This window comes from Palaemon carinicauda, chromosome 1 (genome assembly GCF_036898095.1).
Source record: "Palaemon carinicauda isolate YSFRI2023 chromosome 1, ASM3689809v2, whole genome shotgun sequence".
Classification (NCBI taxonomy): Eukaryota; Metazoa; Arthropoda; class Malacostraca; order Decapoda; family Palaemonidae; genus Palaemon; species Palaemon carinicauda.
The window spans coordinates 103,282,365-103,302,021 of NC_090725.1; the positions used below are offsets into that span (position 1 = coordinate 103,282,365).

The 19,657-nt window shown below is 41.5% G+C and overlaps 1 protein-coding gene across 2 annotated transcripts in view; it reads left to right on the forward strand.

Annotated features, from left to right (window-relative positions):
- The window catches only part of LOC137650425 (dehydrogenase/reductase SDR family member on chromosome X homolog), an 833,317-nt gene that overhangs the window by 777,454 nt on the left and 36,206 nt on the right, over positions 1–19,657 (forward strand). For both annotated transcript variants that reach the window (XM_068383662.1, XM_068383667.1), the window contains one exon: positions 9,193–9,366. In XM_068383662.1, the coding sequence (XP_068239763.1) occupies positions 9,193–9,366 (174 nt within the window). The remainder of the gene's footprint in view (positions 1–9,192; positions 9,367–19,657) is intronic.

Sequence of the window (19,657 nt, forward strand, 5' to 3'; positions counted from 1 at the left end):
GCTGTTTTGTGTTCCCAAGAAGGACTCGGACAAACTCAGTGTCATTCTGGGTTTGTCGCCACTCAACAAGTTTATCGAGAACGGCAAGTTCAAGATGCTGACCCTTAAACGCATAAGAGCCCTGTTGCCCAAAAGGGCATACACAGTCTCCATAGACATGGCAGATGCCTATTGGCACATTCTGATGAATCGCCAACTCTCCTCCTACCTAGGATTCAGGCAACAAAAAAGAAAATACACTTTCAGAGCCATGCCCTTCGGACTAAACATAGCCCCAAGGATCTTCACAAAGCTTGCAGAAGCAGTCATTCAACAACTACGCCTACAGGGTGCCCAGGTGGTATCATACCTGGACGATTGACTGGTGTGGGCAGCATCCGAAGCGAAATGCTTGCAAGCATCCAAGAAAGTAATCCAGTTCCTGGAACATCTAGGATTCAAGATCAACACCAAAAAGTCTCGACTATCTCCAGCTCAGAAATTCCAATGGCTAGGCATACATTGGGATCTACAGTCTCATCATCTGTCCATTCCATTAAAGAAGAGGAGAGAGATAGCGGGATCTGTCAGGAGACTTCTAAAATCCGGCAAGATTTCAAGACGCCAACAGGAGAGAGTGCTGGGCTCCCTCCAGTTTGCATCAGTGACAGACCCAGTGCTAAGAGCACAGCTAAAAGATACATCAGGAGTCTGGAGAAGATATGCATCAAACGCTCGAAGAGATCTAAGAAGACCACTACCGATTTGGCTACGATCACTTCTCAAGCCATGGTTGGAGGCCAGAAAGTTCGAGGTCAATACCTCTACAACCGCCTCCACCCTCAGTCGTCATCCACACGGACGCATCATTGGAAGGATGGGGGGATTACTCCCATCAACGCAGAGCTCAAGGAACTTGGTCCCCTTTATTCAGGACCTTTCATATCAACATTTTGGAGGCCATGGCAGTCTTCCTAACATAAACTGATTCTGGACAGCGAGGTGGTAATACGATGTCTGAATCGTCAAGGTTCGAAATCGCCTCAACTCAACCAAGTGATGTTGGCCATCTTCTGGTTAGCGGAAAAGAAGAGATGGCACTTGTCAGCAGTTCACCTTCAGGGGTTTCACAATGTGACAGCGGACGCTCTATCCAGGATAGCTCCGATAGAGTCAGAATGGTCCCTAGATGCAAAATCATTCTCCTTCATCTTGCATCAAGTCCCTGAACTGCAGATCGATCTCTTTGCAACGAGCGACAACAAGAAACTTCCTCGATACGTGGCCCCGTACGAGGACCCTCTAGCGGAAGCAGTGTACGCCATGTCCCTGAACTGGAACAAATGGACCAGGATTTACCTGTTCCCTCCATCCAACCTGCTGATGAAGGTCCCCAACAATCTGAGATCTTTTCAGGGAACAGCAGCCCTAGTGGCTCCCAAGTTGCCCTAGTGCAACTTTTCCTCCTTGATTCTGGAATTACAGCCGAGGATGATCCCTCTGCCGGACCCAGTTCTGTCTCAACAAGTTCAGAAGTCGAATATCTTCGCTTCATTACAGAAAACCCGAGACCTACATCTCATGATTTTCTCTCTCTAGCAGTAAAGAAAAGGTTCGGGATCTCAAAAGAAAGTATAGACTTCTTAGAGGAATATAAGTCAAAATCTACCAAAAGGCAATACGAGTCATCTTGGAAGAAATGGGTGGCCTTTGTTAAGGCAAGGAATTCAAAGGAAATCTCGATTGATTTCTGTTTGTCTTTATTCACCTTCATGAACAAGGTTTAGCAGCCAACACGATAACTCTGTAAATCTGCCTTGACAAGACCTTTGCTTTATGCTTTCCAGGTAGACTTGTCTAATAAAATTTTTAACAAAATCCCTAAGGCCTGTGCCAGACTCAGGCCTGCAGCACCTCCAAGGCCCATCTCATGGTCTTTGAATAAGGTACTACATTTTGCTTCAAGTTTGGACAATGAGGCTTGCTCTTTGAAAGATTTGACTCAAAAGTTATATTCTTGTTTGCTCTAGCCTCAGGAGCTAGAGTTAGTGAGATAGTGGCCTTGTCTACGGACGAAGGTCTTATCCAGTTTGCTGAAACGGGAGAGTTAAATCTCTTTCCCGACTCAACGTTTCTCGCCAAGAATGAGCTACCCACTAAGAGGTGGGGTCCCTGGAGAATCTGCCCTTTGAAGGAAGATATCTCGCTGTGTCTAGGGGAGAGTCTAAAGGTCTATCTTCGTAGAACTTCAGATTTCTGGGGAGGACAGCTCTTTAGAGGAGAATACTTTATTCGCAGAGCGGATCCTGTCAGTTCACCCGCAGGTCATGATCCTAGAAAGATTGCTTCTTCGCTAAATTTCTTCCAGCTTATGGATTTTGAGAGCCTTCGCTCGTTTACTGGATGGAAGTCATCCAGATTGTTTTTTAAACACTATGTGAAGCAAGTTCAAGAACTGAAACGTTTCGTGGTAGCGGCAGGTAGTGTGCTAAAACCTGTCGCTTAGTGCTGCGAGGAACAGTGAATTATGTGGGACTATAATTCTAAAGGGTGTACATGTTGGCACTTTATAGTGCAACATGGTAAGTGGAATGTCATCACGGTGACATTATGGACTGTTCCTGTACACAAAGGTGATGAAACATAGACTGAACACAAGTGCCATTACACAAGTGTAAATAGACAGATTTCTCAGGACATTAAAATTTACAAAATTTTCATGTGATGTGGCAAAGTTTTTGTTTTAAGGTAAAACAAGCATTTCTGATTTATTTTGTCTTGTCTATGTTATTGAATTTTATTTTCACTTGCATTTTTTACGTTATTATAAAAGTATGCTGAATTTCATTTATTGCTTGACAATAAATAATTTGTTTTGTACGTTAATCCCAGCCTGACAAGGGACTCAACCGAGTTTGGCTGGTACTGCTAGGGTGCCACAGCACACCCTCCCCCGTTATCCACCACAAATGAAGCTAGAGAGTTATTGGGTCCTATTTCCACATTATCCTCCATTCTCATACACCTGACAACTCTGAGATTACCAAACAATTCTTCATCTCTAAGGGGTTCACTACTGTAATGTTATTGATCAAAGTAAAAGAGAGAGATTTTTAACAATGGTAAGTTGCTCCTTTAGGAGGACAATCCAAAATCAAACCATTGTTCTCTAGTTTTGGGTATTGCCTTAGCCTCAGTACTATGATTTTCCACTGCCTTGGGATAGAGTTCTCTTGCTTGAGAGTACACTTGGGCATACTATTTTATCTTATTTCTCTCCCTCTTGTTTTTTTTTTTGTTTTTATATTTTATAGAGTATGTGAAAGTTGTATTTTAACGTTGTTACTGTTCTTGAAATGTTTACTTTAATTGTTCATTACTTGTAGTTAATTTATTTCCCTATTTCCTTTCCTCATGGGGCTATTTTTCTTAGTTGGAGCCCCTGGGCTTATGGCATCCTGCTTTTCCAACTAGGGTTGTAGCTTAACCAGTAATAATATTAATATACTCACTATGGTGCCCATCATCAATATCTCTTTGCAATTTATTGCTCAAAAAAGGGATTTTGACGAAGGAAAAATCTATTTCTGGGCGAGGAACCTGTGTCGCTGTGAAATACTCCTTAAAGCACCATTTCTAAGGTATAAATACTGCTAAATATACCAGAGAAAAAAATTGCATGGAATGCCAGGAATATACCCAGCTCGCTCACCCCTAAAGGGTGTCGGTATTAAAACTGGGGCGAGTGAATCCACTACCAGAGGTCCCTTTCCAATTAGACTTCTCCCTCCTCAAAATCCCCTATTACTACGAGACGTCGTTCAGTACAGCTACTGCCCCCCCCCCCCCACCACCACCACCAACTAGGGTTGTAGCTTAACCAGTAATAATATTAATATACTCACTATGGTGCCCATCATCAATATCTCTTTGCAATTTATTGCTCAAAAAAGGGATTTTGACGAAGGAAAAATCTATTTCTGGGCGAGGAACCTGTGTCGCTGTGAAATACTCCTTAAAGCACCATTTCTAAGGTATAAATACTGCTAAATATACCAGAGAAAAAAATTGCATGGAATGCCAGGAATATACCCAGCTCGCTCACCCCTAAAGGGTGTCGGTATTAAAACTGGGGCGAGTGAATCCACTACCAGAGGTCCCTTTCCAATTAGACTTCTCCCTCCTCAAAATCCCCTATTACTACGAGACGTCGTTCAGTACAGCTACTGCCCCCCCCCCCTACCACCACCACCACCACCACTGCCACCACCACCACCACCACCACTGCCACCACCACTACCACCACTCCCTATTCTTCTCCCATCATTCCTTGTTAGCACCCCGTGAACGTTCGGACGTGTTTTTCGTAGCTCTGTGTTATTTTGTGTTTTTGAAGAAGTCAGGCGTTTTGGAGATCCCTGCTCCCACGTTGAGTATTATATTTGTCTGTTTGGGATTTTTAGGTAGCGACACATGTTCATTTAATAACCTTGTTGGTTTTTCTCTCAGCCGCTTTGTTGATGCTCCCTTATGGGTGTGTATGCGGCCTTTTGGTGTCGCTTCCTTGGGATATCTTTGTTTTGTAAGACTTTCTATTAGTTCCTTATACTAATTGTAGTCTTATTTTTGTGTTATGGACATCTAATTCAATGTTTTGGCATGATTTTGTCTTTAATTTAGGCTATTTGGGCAGTGTTAGTTAGCAGCTTCGGTCGGTAGCATTTCATGCGAGTATTCATGGTTTTTTGAGGTTTTTACGGGGAATCGGAATGCATTTTGATGAATTTTAGTTCTGCCTGACGAGGTCGGTATTTTACCCGATTTTGGAGGACTAGTTTTTGTTTAAAATGGTATAGTTTCCTCTCCAAGTCAGCAACTACCCGATTTTGGAAGGTTTTGCTATTATTCCTTTTATGCCGTGTTCCTTTTTTTCATGCCATTAGGGTCTATACCTCCATAAGCACTGAGGTCCATCAAGAGAGTTTTAATTTCACGGGACCAAAGAGCTAAACTAGTTCCTGTAGTTTAGCCTGAGGAAAACAGAAATGAGGAAGATAGAACTTCTCATTACTCTGCTTACTGTCAAACACATCACCCTAAATTGTTGCTCCTATGGGACAGTGAGAGGCAAAGCCATCTGCTTGAAGTAAAGGAGGAACTGTTAAGGGGACCGTCCGCCATGGGGTATTGACATAACAACTTTCAGAAATCGAAAATCGTTTTATTGCTTCTATGTATGCGTAAACATGTCGTACATACTCCCCAGAAGTTTCAGCCAATTATCTTTACAAATAACGAAGATATAGAGGTTTTTAAATGATGACGTCATCCTTACTGTGTCGTCTGCATGACTGAGTTTGACAAAATCGTCTTTGTGTGTTAATTTTGCATATCTATGGCGATTTTTCACTTATATTTCGATCTATCGTACGTCTGGCAGAAATGGAAGGCATTGGTAGAGTGTAGATGAACGAAATCTACTCTTACAATAACAGAAGCCAAAGTTGCCAAAGATGTATAGAAGTTATAATGTATGCGTTTGTTTACTTGAAGTTCGTATGTACATTGTGTTTCCACAACGCCCTCGGGAACATTATAGCAAGGCCAATGTTACCTAAGGTTATAGAAAGAACAAATAGTCAATCATTTTTCAAAACAATGAAGATATAGCAGTCTTTAAATGATGACGTCATCCTTATGGCGTCGTCTGTATGACTGAGTTTGACAGATGCGCAGTTCTCTCTCTCTCTCTCTCTCTCTCTCTCTCTCTCTCTCTCTCTCGAATTATTTACCACTGCCATTTATACTTTATACAAATACTTTTATCCTCTCTCTCTCTCTCTCTCTCTCTCTCTCTCTCTCTCTCTCTCTCTCTCTCTCCTCTCTCTCTCTCTCTCTCTCTCTCTCTCACTAATTATTTAAAACTCCCATTTATACAAATACTATAATAACAATGTTCAACTCTCTCTCTCTCTCTCTCTCTCTCTCTCTCTCTCTCTCTCTCTCTCTCTCTCTCTCTCTCTCTCTCAATTTGAACTGCCATCTACAGTATATCAGCCAAATGCTTTCATGATCTCTCTCTCTCTCTCTCTCTCTCTCTCTCTCTCTCTCTCTCTCTCTCTCTCTCTCTCTCTCTCTCTCAATTTGAACTGCCATCTACAGTATATCAGCCAAATGCTTTCATGCTCTCTCTCTCTCTCTCTCTCTCTCTCTCTCTCTCTCTCTCTCTCTCCTCTCTCTCTCTCTCTCTCTCTCTCTCTCTCTCTCTCTCTCTCTCTCTCTCTCTCTCTCTCTCTCTCTCTCTCTCTCTCTCTCTCATGTTTCGAAATCTCGTACTTCTGGCAGAAATTAAAGGCATTGGTAGAGGGTAGGTGAATGAAAACTACCAGCTACGAAAACATCAGCAAAGTTTGCAAAGACATATAGAAATTATAATGCATGTGTTTATTTACTTGAAGTTCGTATGTTGATTGTGCTTTCACAACGTCCTCTGGAATTTTATAGCAATGTCAATGTTACATAAGGTGATAGAAAGAACAAAAAGTAAGTGGATAACAAGAAAAAGAAACAAAAAAAGAGGGAAACATGGATAAGAGTACAAAGCTGAAACCTGCTAACTAAAACACTGGCAACAATTAGAGATCGCTGGCAACTCATAACATAGGAAGAGTAAACTGAGGGTTCAAATACCTCCTTTAGGGTGCATTTATGTAGGAATAAACAATAAAAGTTATCATAATAATATTATCTTGATTTTTTTTAGAAAAGAAGCGAAAGTTTGCTGCAAATCTTTGGGAGCTCATAACTCAAAAACATACTTATTCCCACTTAGGTACATTTTTTTCACTTATTTGTTGTTCGATATTAGAGAAAAAGATATCGTTGGAAAGAAGAATAAAAATCCCACAATTCTGTCAGACAAAATTTTGATTTTCTTTTTACATTTTTTTTCACGATTATTTTCCGTCTAGACAAGGAAAAAAAATAAAAATTCATTAAAAAAAACAGAAAGGAAAATCAAAATTCTGTCAGACAGAATTGTTCAGTTGTTAGAGTAGTTTTTGTGGTATAAGTTTCAATACAATTGGTTTTATAGTAGTGGGGAAAAATGTACCTAAATATTTTTTTTAAATCATGATTTTTGCTAATAAATCAAAAGTTTTTGATCAAATGACTTGAAATTTTTATATGATGAAGGTATTATATATGTCTAAAACATATATAGAAATTGTGTAATTTGGATCATTAAAAAAAAAATGGCGGACGGTCCCCTTAAGTCTACACCAGAGTGCAGATTTAAGGGTAGCCCACCACTTATGTTCCTGCTAATAATTTACTAAAGAAATATTGTTTGTTGGTTCTTGAAATGCTTTTTGTTGTAGATACTATATTAAGGAGTATTTCTAGTCTTATAAAAGAGAAATATGCATGCCATCAGTATTTCAGTTTGATTTTGATTATTTTGCCTTGTAGCTTTCAGATGGGGCTTCTGACACCGTATCAGTTTTTGTGTATATTGTTATTAAGAGAAGGCCAGAAACTTTTTTAATATCTTCCCTTATTTTGGGACCTGTTTTAGATGTGTACTAAATTCATAAAGTAGTGCCTCAATTGTGGAGACAGTCTCTGGCCCACAAAAACATTCCTTAATTTCTTCCCCTATTATTGGCCACGTTATGATTGTAGAAAATGTTGAATAGTAGTTTCTCAGGTGGTTACGAGAACTGAAAATTATGCTTAGAGGTATTTTTCTAGGAATACCCTAGTTTCTCCCTTTAAACCAGAAGCTTTAACCTCCTCAGAGCTATAGCCTAGAAGTTCCTTTCATATAAGCGGTAGTCAGTATTCCTCTCTAGTAGACGTTCCAGACAAGTTGTCACCCAGACTCAGAGATCTTATCTGAGAACAGTATGTTGGTCCACAGTACAGTATAGGAAAGGTTCATATTTTCTAACAAGAAATTGTAACCCTTCTAGAGAAATATGTGATAGAAGAGGACTTAAACTGTGCTCTAGGCTTTTACAACAGTTTATTCCTAGTACCCAAAGTTTCATTGTGTTTGAGTCCAGTTGTAGATGTCTCAGCCTTCAACAAGTTTTCAGTTCTCACAAAGTTTTTAATGGAAACTACCGCGATATTTCTGGGGTTGATAAAAAAAAAAAAACGAATGTTTTCAATATACCTCTGATACATATTTTTACCTTATGTTTCATCTCAATTCAAGGAAATACCTTTGTATTGTTAACAGATCAAAAGTTTACCAATTCAAGTACCTATGTAGCAGTATCAGGGCTGCCCCTCATTATGGTAAAAAATCTTGGGTCAAATAGTTTGTTTTTATACCTGGAATATTAGCTGGTGTTGAGCGATGTAAAGATTTTGATCCTACAAGTGTGGTTGCTCAGGTTGCTGGATCGGTTAGAGATCCTGTTCAATTTAAAGAAATCTCTTCTGTTTTCGTCTTAAAAGATTTTTTACTTGGGAATGATAATGGGAAGTTTCTTTTCGAATTATTCCTGTCAAAGAAAATGATGCAGTCCTTTCTACTTTTATTACAAAAGTTTAAATTGTTGAAGCCTATGTTGGTTCGGATATGGATGAGACGGCTAGGAACCATGGCTCCCCTCTCCTCCCCACTTGAAGTGATTTTGTATGCCTACATAGAGGTTATGTTGACTTCAGTATTATATCATGAAGTAAGGTGGGACTACAGTTTATAGATTAGATTTTATGATTAGCATTAATCCCATAATGAGTGGTTCCCAGAGGTTAGGGAATAGGGTGTTGAGAGAGAAAAAGTATTTTAAGCTTGAGAAATGACTGTAGTGTTGTAAACGTAGCAGTGACTTACAGTATAGGTAAGTATTGAAGTTATAAATTTTGGGATGAGAATTCTGTGTTTTCACATTTTCATAGAAGATTTTTTATATAAGGTACGTAGGAATTTTAATTGTAGAGGAATATGGTTTTCATAGTAATGAAAATGTATTTCCAACAATAAATACCATAGCATTGTAAGTGCCTGTTTATACTTGAAAGTTATTAATTGAAACAGACTTGTACCTTCTGAGCATGAATGGATCTGAGAAAGCAGTTAGCATTCAGGGCCTTTAATTTTTTTATATCAGCAGATGCATAAAATACCCTTGTTATTGTATGTGGATGCTGTATTTTAGTATGAATTAGTAATGAGTTATCTCCCTCTTTTTATAGCTGGCAGAGATGAAATTTCTTTACAAAAGGCAGTTGATAGTATTCGTTTAGAAGGAATCAATAGTGGAAGAAGTGTCTGTATAGAGTTGGACTTAAGAAGTTTGAATTCTGTCCGTGCATTTGTCAAGAAATTCTTGAAGCTAAATCTCCCTTTGCATCTTCTGGTGAACAATGGTAAGTTTTTTGACAACTATGTTTATCATGTTAACAGTAATGTGTGCATTATATTTAGTTTGGTATTGAAGCATATCATATTACATAAATTAGTTATATTTGGTCAAGCAATAAACATATTTTGAGCGAAGCGAAAAATCTATTTTTGAGTGAGATGGCCATGTCGTCCTGATGGAAGTTCCTTAAAGTAGCTTCCTAAGGGATATATGTACTATCGTGATATTCCCAGAGAATTTTACCTTTAGGTATCCAGAATTCTAACTCCTGGCGCGAATATCCTTAAATTTTCTCTCAAGGATATCGCATAATATCAGAGGACGTATTCTTGACACACCACATAGCAATCTGCACCCCTAATAGTGTTTATGCTTCGAGGAGGTGTGGCAGAATAGAAGGGGAGCTGTATCAAGGTTACCTCCGTTCTTGTACTACTATTGAGTATGACAACAGCGCCATCTCCACGATGGCGGACATTCCTTGTAGCATTGTGCATGGTGCTACAGATACAGTACAACGGAAGGGATACTGTGAAGATCTTTTCTTTTTTAGAAGAGATGGGTGGTTCCATCAGGACGACATGGCCATCTCACCCAAAATAGATTTTTCGCTTTGCTCAAAATCCGTTTTTTGGGCTCAAGCCATGTCGTCCTGATGGAAGCATACCAGAGTATTAGTGTATCTGTGGATTTTCATCAGTGCCTTAACCTTGGAACAACATTTCTATGGTCATAGGGACCAATTGAGATAAATGACGTCACCGTTATCCGTCATCATCACTAATCATAAACAATGTTAGTGCTTCCTGCTTCCTACAGGGAAGAGTCATTCTAGACAGTAGAAAAGGGGTCTCAAGGTTAACATATATTGTATGAACAAACATAAGTATACACTGAATATACAAACAGTCTCATAGTTTGTATATATTGCTGAAACAATATCAGTGTCTCTTATATCTATTATTTGTGAGCATACATCTATATGAAGAATACTTACTTTGGTAAGTCAAAGAACTCTGGCATTTATACAAGCAATTGTTGGGCGAATTCGGACGCACTACATCCTAATAGACATTTATTCCTAATAAATGACTAAATGAGTTAACCAGTAAAACGAATGTAGTATGACAATGGGATTATACACGTAACAAGTACAGAGACTATATTTCTTTCTTGAAGGAAAGAAATGATGAGTGCCACTCAGATTGAAGAAAAGTTTTATATAGTAAAATTTCTTTTCATGATCTCTGTACCGGTTACATCCTATCAACAATGTGTACTACGTACACACGGCACTAGTGCTATCTGTATAATTCCACACCTTGGATTATGAACAGAATTAGTGTCACCATGGTAGCACTTATTTAAAGGAGGTCACCCTATAAGTGGTGACCCCTTCTCCCTTTAATTGACAGTCCCAGGTAATTAGCTGTTCATCGTAGAATTAGACGGCAGGTTTTAAAACACTACCTGCCGCCACCACATACTGCTTCAGTTCATGGACCTGCTTAGCATAGTGTTTGTAGAACACTCTGGATGATTTCTATCCAGTATATGAGTCGCTAGAAGTCCATATACTGAAAAAAAACGTTCAGTGATGAAGCCATTTTTCTCGGATCATGACCTGCAGAAGTACTGTCAGGATCCACTCTACGAATAAAGTAGGTGAGCTTCGCCCTTAGTTGTTTCAGGGATAAATTTGATCCTGAAGTTTCTCCTTTAAAGAGCTGTCCTCCCCTGAAGTCTGAAGTTCTACGAAGATAGACCTTTAGACACTCTACAGGACATAAGAGACATCTTCCTTCACAAGGTAGATTCTCCAGGGACCCCACCTCTTAGTGGGTAGCTCGTTTTTAGCGAGAAAGGATGGATCAGGAAAGAGATTCAGTTCTCCCACTTCTATGAACTGAATGTGGCCCTCATCTCTGGATAGGGCCACTATTTCACTAACTCTAGCCCCAGAGGCTATACCGAACAGAAAAATAACCTTTTGGGTTAGATCCTTTAGGGAACAATCTTCATTGCTCACAGATGAGGCATAATGTAGGACCTTGTCCAAAGACCAAGAGATGGGCTTTGGTGGTACTGCGGGCCTAAGCCTTGCACATGCCTTTGAAATCTTATTAAAGATTTAATTCGCCAGATCCACTTGAAAGGCATATAGAAGAGGTCTAGTCAAGGCTGACTTGCACGTATTTATCGTGTTGGCCGCCAGACCTTGACTATGAAGGTGGACAAAGAAGGACAGACAGAAGTTCATTGAAATTTCTTTCGGTCCTTTTGCTTTCACAAACGCAACCCACTTTTTCCAGGAAGACTCATATTGTCTTCTAGTTGACTTAGCCTTGTATTCTTCTAAGAATTCTATATTGCCTTCTGAGATCCCAAATCTTTTTCTAACCACTATGGTAAGAAAATCATGAAATGAAGGGTTTGGGTTCTCTGTGATAAAACGAAGGCAGTTAATTTCTGAACCTTCTGAAATAGACCTAGGTTCAGAACTAGGACCAGCCTCAGCTTCAGTTCCTTCATTAAGGAGGACAGATTGCTCTTGGGCTATTTGGGAGCCAAAAGAGCTACTCCCCCTTAGAAGTATCTGAGCCTGTTGAGGACCTTCAACAGGTGATTGGATGGGATGAACAGGCATACCTGAGTCCATCCCTTCCATACCAGAGACATGCCGTCTATCAACCCCACTAGAGGATCCTCGTATGGAGCTACATATCGAGGTAGTTTCTTGAAGACACTCGTGGTGAAGAGGTCGATCTGCAGTTCCGGGACTTGTTCCCATCTGGGAGGGAATAGGTCTGCGTCCATGGACCATTCCAACTCTATCGGCTTGAATCGAAATAGAGCATCCACTGTCACATTGTGGATCAATTGTATATGAACTGCTGACAGGTGCCATCTCTTTAAGAAAGGGATGGTTAACTTCACCTAGACTGTATGAGACGTTCTATAGCATTATCGATTGTGACGTCTCATTATCGCTTCAGTGTCCCAGATCAGTCGTAGGAAGTCTGATCTGTGTGGAGGGAGCTTCCCCACTCATGATAGGACCAGCAGAGTCTTGGGACTTTCATGCTTTAACTTTTGTTAGAGAAGCGATTAAAGAGGGACCGATATTGGTCTTTTTTTATCTCTTAAAGCGTTTGATGCGTATTTTCTCCAGGCTCTTAACGCATCTTTCCGCTGTGCTCTTAGCACTAGGTCTGTCACTATTGCGAACTGGGGAGAGTTTAGCGCTTCTCCCTGTTAGCGTCTTGGAAATCTGACTGATTACCTGAGTCTCTTGACAGACTTCACGATCTCATTTTATATTCCCAAGGGAAAGGAAAGTTGACGTGACCACGGGCTTCTATGGTTTTTCAGCCATTGAAACCCTTGAGCTGCAGAGAGTCGAGACTTCTAGAAGTTTATCTTGCATCCGTTATGTCCCGGGAACCGGGTTATTTCTTTGGATGCACATAGACCAGCCACTTCAGGTGCTGCCCATCCCAGCCTCTCGTCCAGGTACATTGATGCCTGAACCATTTCTAGGCTTGGTTTTAACGTGACTAAGTCTGCCAATCCTATGAAGATATTTAGGACTGTGTCTAGTCCGACACGTGTCTTTCCTAGGATGTATGTTACTATCTGTAACTTGAATTCTAGATAGGAGGGAAGGGGGTGATTGACTGGAAGTTGCCACAGGACACCTTTCAGGTCTGACAAGACTACGAACACCCCTTTTTGAAACAAGGTCCATATGTTCAGAAGGATTAACATTCTGAACTTGCTGTTTGCTATGAACTTGTTGAGTGGCGACAAGTTCAGAATGACTCAGAGATTTCTTGAGTCCTTCTCGTGAACACAAAACAGCCTTCCCTGGAACTCGATGGACTATAGTTTTCTTACCATCTGTATGCTCTAGAGCTCTCAGGTATACTCCTCCGGGAGGGTTTTGGATTGTAGGAGAAGGTAAGGAAATGATGGTGGAGACATTTCTGTTTCCCATCAAAGTCCCATCTTGAATAGGCCTTGGACCCAAGGATCGAAGGTCCGACGATCCTGAAGGAACGTTCCTCCTAGCAGAAGCATCTTCATGCTTCAAATAGTCAGTAGGTTTAAACTTTTGACCACCTGCCTGTGGCACCGTGGTCACTGGAATTGGGGGATGTTGTTGAGCAGCCCGGATATTTCCAGCATTTCCCGTCTTCTTTTTAGGTTGGGGACCCACAATCATGGAAGATTTTCTCTTTGAAAGGATGCCCCACTTTTGGAGAAGACTTATGTTCTCCATGGTGGCGCTCTTAATCACTTTCCTAACTACATCGTGTGGGAAGAGGTCTTTACCCCAGATGTTGGAAGATATTAGCTTCCTTGTTTCGTGTTTCACTGTTGCAGCAGCGAACACAAACTCTCTACATGCTCTCCTAGCCTTCATAAAGGCGTAAAGGTCCTTCACTAAGGTAGCCATATGTATTTTGGCTAGGACCATGAGCATGTCTGGGGTATTTTGGTTGGTTGAACACAACTCTATGTAGTTTTGTAGAGAAAGGGAGGCTGCAAGTCTCCCCTTTGTCTCTTGTTCATTATACAAGAGCAACTCAGATAGTTTAGGGAGACATTCATTAAATTGTCGACTGGCGACATCTGCATCTAATCTTCCTACTGAAAAGGTTAAATGGACTTCCTTCCAGTCCTTTTCCTGTCTGGGAAAAGCTGGTGACAGAGGCTTGCACTCCTCGAGTGCAGGATATGGCTTACCCGCCTCCACTGCTTTGGCAACAGATGTAAATGCTTTCCCCATAAAGGGGAATGAGATTGTAACAGGAGCAAGAAAGGAAGGGTGTCTGTTATTCAGTGAGAATACCTTCGACTCTGAATAACCCACCTTTTTCAGGTTACCTGACAGGATAGCCTGTGCCTTATCATGGTTGAGAATCATGACCTCCTTTGATTCCGTTCCTTTTCTTGACTTAGGTTCATACCTCACTCGAACAAAACAATTAGGGAAAGCATCAAAGCTTGGCCAAAATTGAATTTTGTCCAAAGGAACCGCACCCATTTTCTCTGAGATGTAGAGTTTGCCATTTAAAATAGGCATCAGCTCTGCAAACCTCCAGGGATTGGTTTTGGAGCATGTTGGTAGGTCTTGATCCATGGGTCGTTTGAATGACCCTTGGGAAGCGACAAGAGAAGCTTTGCGAGGCTCTATCTTGCGTTTTACTTCCTGCTTTTCGTTTTGCTTACGAAAGCTCTATTTGATTTTCAGTTGGATACATAATTGTTCTATTATATCTAATAGAGGGGTAGAAGACGAAGATGTCGATGTCGATGGCTCTAGAGCCAGCATAGGCGGAGGAAATTCCGACACGACATTTTCCTCTTCTACTCTGGGGCACTTTTTGCCCTCCTTCCCAAAGGCTATCTGGCCGTCGGGGGATGTAGTTGGTGCCTGAGGCACCACTATTTCCTTACTTGCTTTCGGAAATAGTAGCTTACGCATCCTATCATTAGGTAGGTAAGGTCCCGGAGAGATTTTCTGGAAGCCCCTCACCCAGTTGCGTAATTTGTATTGAGCTGTATCCCTAGTCTCCGTAGACTTGGGATTCTCGAAACCTTCAGACATTAATGTCCGACATATATTGCAAACCTGCGGGTTCCAATAATGTAGGGATCCGGAAATAATATTGCAGGGGGCATGAAACCTGCAAGTATTATGACCGTAAAAATACTTACTCTTGGCCTTGCAGAAGACTGCGGCGCAAGGTATCTGGTGTTCCTCATGTAAAGAAAGGAAAACCGAATGAGTATACAAAGGATTATCTCCCTGACAATCAACATGCAAAAGTCATCTATGACAGAATAGCATAGGATAGTAATCTATAGAGGGATAGTAGGAGACACATATTTGTGTACCCCTGTAAGCAAATGCTGTTACCTCCCCTCGGTATTAACTATATGGAGATTCCTCTATCAAGGAACTCCAAGTAGAAGGGCTCTTACCCCTAGGGGTAGAGAAGTACTAATTCACTGTCCCTTTTTATTGTTAATACTGTGGGGTCAGGATGACTGATTCTCAATCAGAATATTGAAGAAATACTATTCTTTCAATATAGGAGCGGTACCAGCAGAATGCTTGCACAAGGGTACCCAAGGTATGTTAGAAATTACTACTGTATAATGGTACTGTAGTTTTCTATTTACAGCAAGTCTATATTGCAAATTACTGGCTACTGTACAATCATGTATTGTAGTTCAGTCAGTATGCTGCCTTTGTAGCAGCATTTGACAGTACGGTTCAGCTGGCATGACGCCGGCTGGACTATGGAAAATAAAGACATATATTTGTGTATCCCACTCAGCCTATTTGCCGTAGCCTTCCTTACAATATTAAATTATAGAGTTTCCTGATCAGGGAGACTCAATGATAAAGGCTCTACCCTTTAAGGGTTAGGAGTGTATCACCCCTGCCTTGAAGATATTTAAAATTGTAGGGTAATCTGAATACTGATTTCTAATCAGGATATTGAAGAAATTATATTCATTCAATATGGGATTGGGTTCAGCAAATGCCTGTGTAGGGATATCCAAGATATATTGGAAATAACTACTTGTATAAAATATATAGTAGTTTTCTATCTGCAGTATATTCTATACTGCACATATACTGGCTACCTGTATATCATATACTGTACTGTAGTTCAGCCGGCATGTTGCCGGCATAGCTAGGTCTTGCCAGCATACCCAGTATGCTAGCTAGAGAGAGAGAGATAGCATGAAGTAAAGGCTACTCCTTACTGTGTATATATACAGTAATTAAGGATGTAAAAGTCTAATTTTACTGCCTTTCTCCTGAAAGAAGGTTCTAATGGAAGGGGAGAATGTACCATTCAGGCTTCCATCCAGCTACAGTACTATTGCCGCCAAGACACTGCCGGCAAGGTGCCGCCAAGACACTACCGGCAAGGTGCCGCCAAGACACTGCCGGCAAGGTGCCGCCAAGACACTGCCGGCAAGGTGCCGCCAAGACACTGCCGGCAAGGTGCCGCCAAGACACTGCCGGCAAGGTGCCGCCAAGACACTGCCGGCAAGGTGCCGCCAAGACACTGCCGGCAAGGTGCCGCCAAGACACTGCCGGCAAGGTGCCGCCAAGACACTGCCGGCAGGGTAGCCTCCGGCAGTACCAGTACAGTCGGCGTGCTGCCATCTGAGTCAGCACTTATCTGTGCCGGCCTGGCCGGCGGTATTCCAGCAACAGAACCTGTGGTTAGCAGTCCAAGGGAGAACTGAAGAACCTTGGGGACAGAAGGAACTTCCCACTCACAGCCATCATGGCTGCCGGCAGAAGCCAGCTACCGGCAGCCATCTTGGCTGCCGGCAGTCGTCAGCTACCGGCAGAGACCATACTTGCCGACAGATGATGTGGCTGCCAGCAGTATGCATTGTTGCCAGCCACCATCATGGCCGCCGGCAGTTGAGAGACATAAGGTTACTGACATTCAACATGGCTGCTGACAGTCGTCATGGCTGCCTGCAGCTAGCATAGCTACCGGCAGCCGGACAGAGGTCTTAGAGAGGGAATCTGGCCGGCTCCGGCAACCCACCGGCAACGGTAAGGTTGCAGAATGCCGGCCCAATGAAAGACAATGGCTCGGCCATCAAAAGTGGACAGAGGGGTAGGGAACAGGGTCCTGTATAGTGTGTGGAAGGAACTGGCAAAATTGTCAGTCCTACCACCTCTTAAAAGAAACTCTGTTTCAGTATCGGCAGAATCCTAGGTGACAGGAGAGTCTCAGTTCTCCAACCTAGAGATTGCCAATACAGTTAAGGGGATGGCGGCATTGCCACATCCTCTCAACAAGGGAGAAACCGAGTTCCAGTGCCACGCCATCCTAGGCAAAAAAAGAATACTACTCTTCAGCCTAGGGGACTGCGGCACAGGACTAGTCTTCTAGTCGCAAGGAAAAGATGGTATCCTACCACTACTTCAAGTGCGGCTAAGGAGGGCTAGCCTCCAATGCTGGCAGCCTAGCCGGCAGGGGAATGATGGTATCCTACAACCTATTCACCCTGCCGACAGGTTGCCGACATAAGACTAAATACTCTGAGATTCTGACTGAATCTCAAAACCTGCTGGTATACCACAACCAGTGGTTAAGGGAAGAGACAGGAAAAACCCTTGGCTAGTCATGTCTGAATAAAATTCATGGCACGGGCACTAGTGTTGTAGCCTGAAGCTACACTCAGAGGGAAAAAGAGATTACCCTTAAATCTCCATGGAGACGTGTAATGTTTCATATAATTCTAGGAGGTATCAGTCTCCACTTGAATTGAAAAAACAATGCACGAGGGTAACTGGGGAAATGTCTGAACGTATAATAAAACGCCTAAGTTAGGTTACCTAGGCGAGTCAAGATCTCGGTTACCTAAATCACCGAAACTCTAACTATACGATCGACATGGAAAAGGAAAATTATGCACATTATCAATATCTTTACAAGTATAATTGCCTAAATAGTTAAATAGTTAAAATAATTAATTAATGCTATTTAAAACTGGAAAGTCATTTTGTTAACTAAATAACACATGCCTAACAAACGACGGCGCCCATGGCGCCTCCAGTAACAGGCCTAGCTCTTAGGCACAATAAATTACTCTTAATTTCATTGTGAAACAGGAGCTAACATATACTCGTTGTAAAGACCCGATACTCAACTTTCCAGTTAATTTCATTGTGAAACAGGAGCTAAAATATACTCATTGTAAAGACCCGATACTCGACTTTCCAGAGGCGGAAGAAGATGGAGAAAGCATAATTATAATCCTTGCAAAACGATCGAAAAAGTTAGATCAGCAGGGAATACCACCGAGCGAAATCGCTATAAAACAAGAAATGTCCGTCATCGTGGAGATGGCGCTGTTGTCATACTCAATAGTAGTACAAGAACGGGGGTAACCTTGATACGGCTCCCCTTCTATTCTGCCACACCACCTCGAAGCGTAAACGCTATTAGGGGTGCAGATTGCTATGTGGCGTGTCAAGAATACGTCCTCTGATATTATGCGATATCCTTGAGAGAAAATTTAAGGATATTTGCACCAGGAGTTAGAATTCTGGATACCTAAAGGTAAAATTCGCTGGGAATATCACTGTAGTACATATATCCCTTAGGAAGCTACTTTAAGGAACTTCCATCAGGACGACATGGCTTGAGCCCAAAAATAACACCATCAACAAAATGATTATGAATTGTGAAAGTCATCAGAGTTTAGTTACCATTTCACTTTTTAAAAAATTGGTTGTAGTGCCTTTTTTAAAAAATTAGTTGCAGTGCCTTTTTTGTGGTTTGATAACTGTACACGAGATTTATTGTTTAAATTTAGTGATTATTTTGAGTTTGATATTTTTTGAGTTTGATATTAATGACATTAGTTGAATGCAGAATGCATACAGTGGATCAACACTTTTGTCAATGGAAACTTATTAATGCTGTTTAAACTGTGTTTTATTCCTATGCGGATACAAATTTCTGAGTCTTTTAAATTTGTTGCTTCTAGTGTCGTTTTATACAACCCGACATTCAAAAGAAAAAGGATTTGATTGTATCATAGTTCGGATGCTAGGTAACTCCAGTGCTTGACGCTGTCGCATGAGATGCTCCACTCCCATACTGGTCGTCACATTAAGAGGATGTATCCCTTCCTCTCTACAATCTAGACATCCGTATTAGCTCTGCAGACCCTTATATTCTTTAGTGCTTGTGCCCTCTGTTTTTTCCTTTTTCATTGTCACTTGCATTACTATCATTATCTGCGAGTTACGAGTGTATGCATTAGGACTAGTAAGCCTAATATCTTACGTTCATGGCCTGGCCATAATGGGAGTCCCTGTGGCACCTTCGTGAGTCGGGTAGATGTTGATCCACATCCCTTTAGCCTCTCTTTCCGTGGCAAGAGATGTTCACTGGAATTACCATGTGAATACTGTAGGGAGTGGCTGTCCTCCCAGTGGGAGAGATATTGTTCTCATCGCAAGAAATGAACTAAGCGAGATCGCTCTCCTTCATTTTCTTCCAGCAATGGTAAGAAATGAAGGTTCGTTTGTGTCGGTTTTTTAGACAAAAGTTATTCCCCCTACCTGGTCCTTCATGTTAGGAACCCTCTGAGGCCCTAGTCATGGATGGTGATGGCCATACTTTTGTTATTGTTTTTACACCCTGTGTTGCTAAATGTGCATTATGATCTTGAGCCGATACTGTACTTGTGACGGTTCCTTTGGCTAGGGCCACTGCACCCCCTGAACCAGA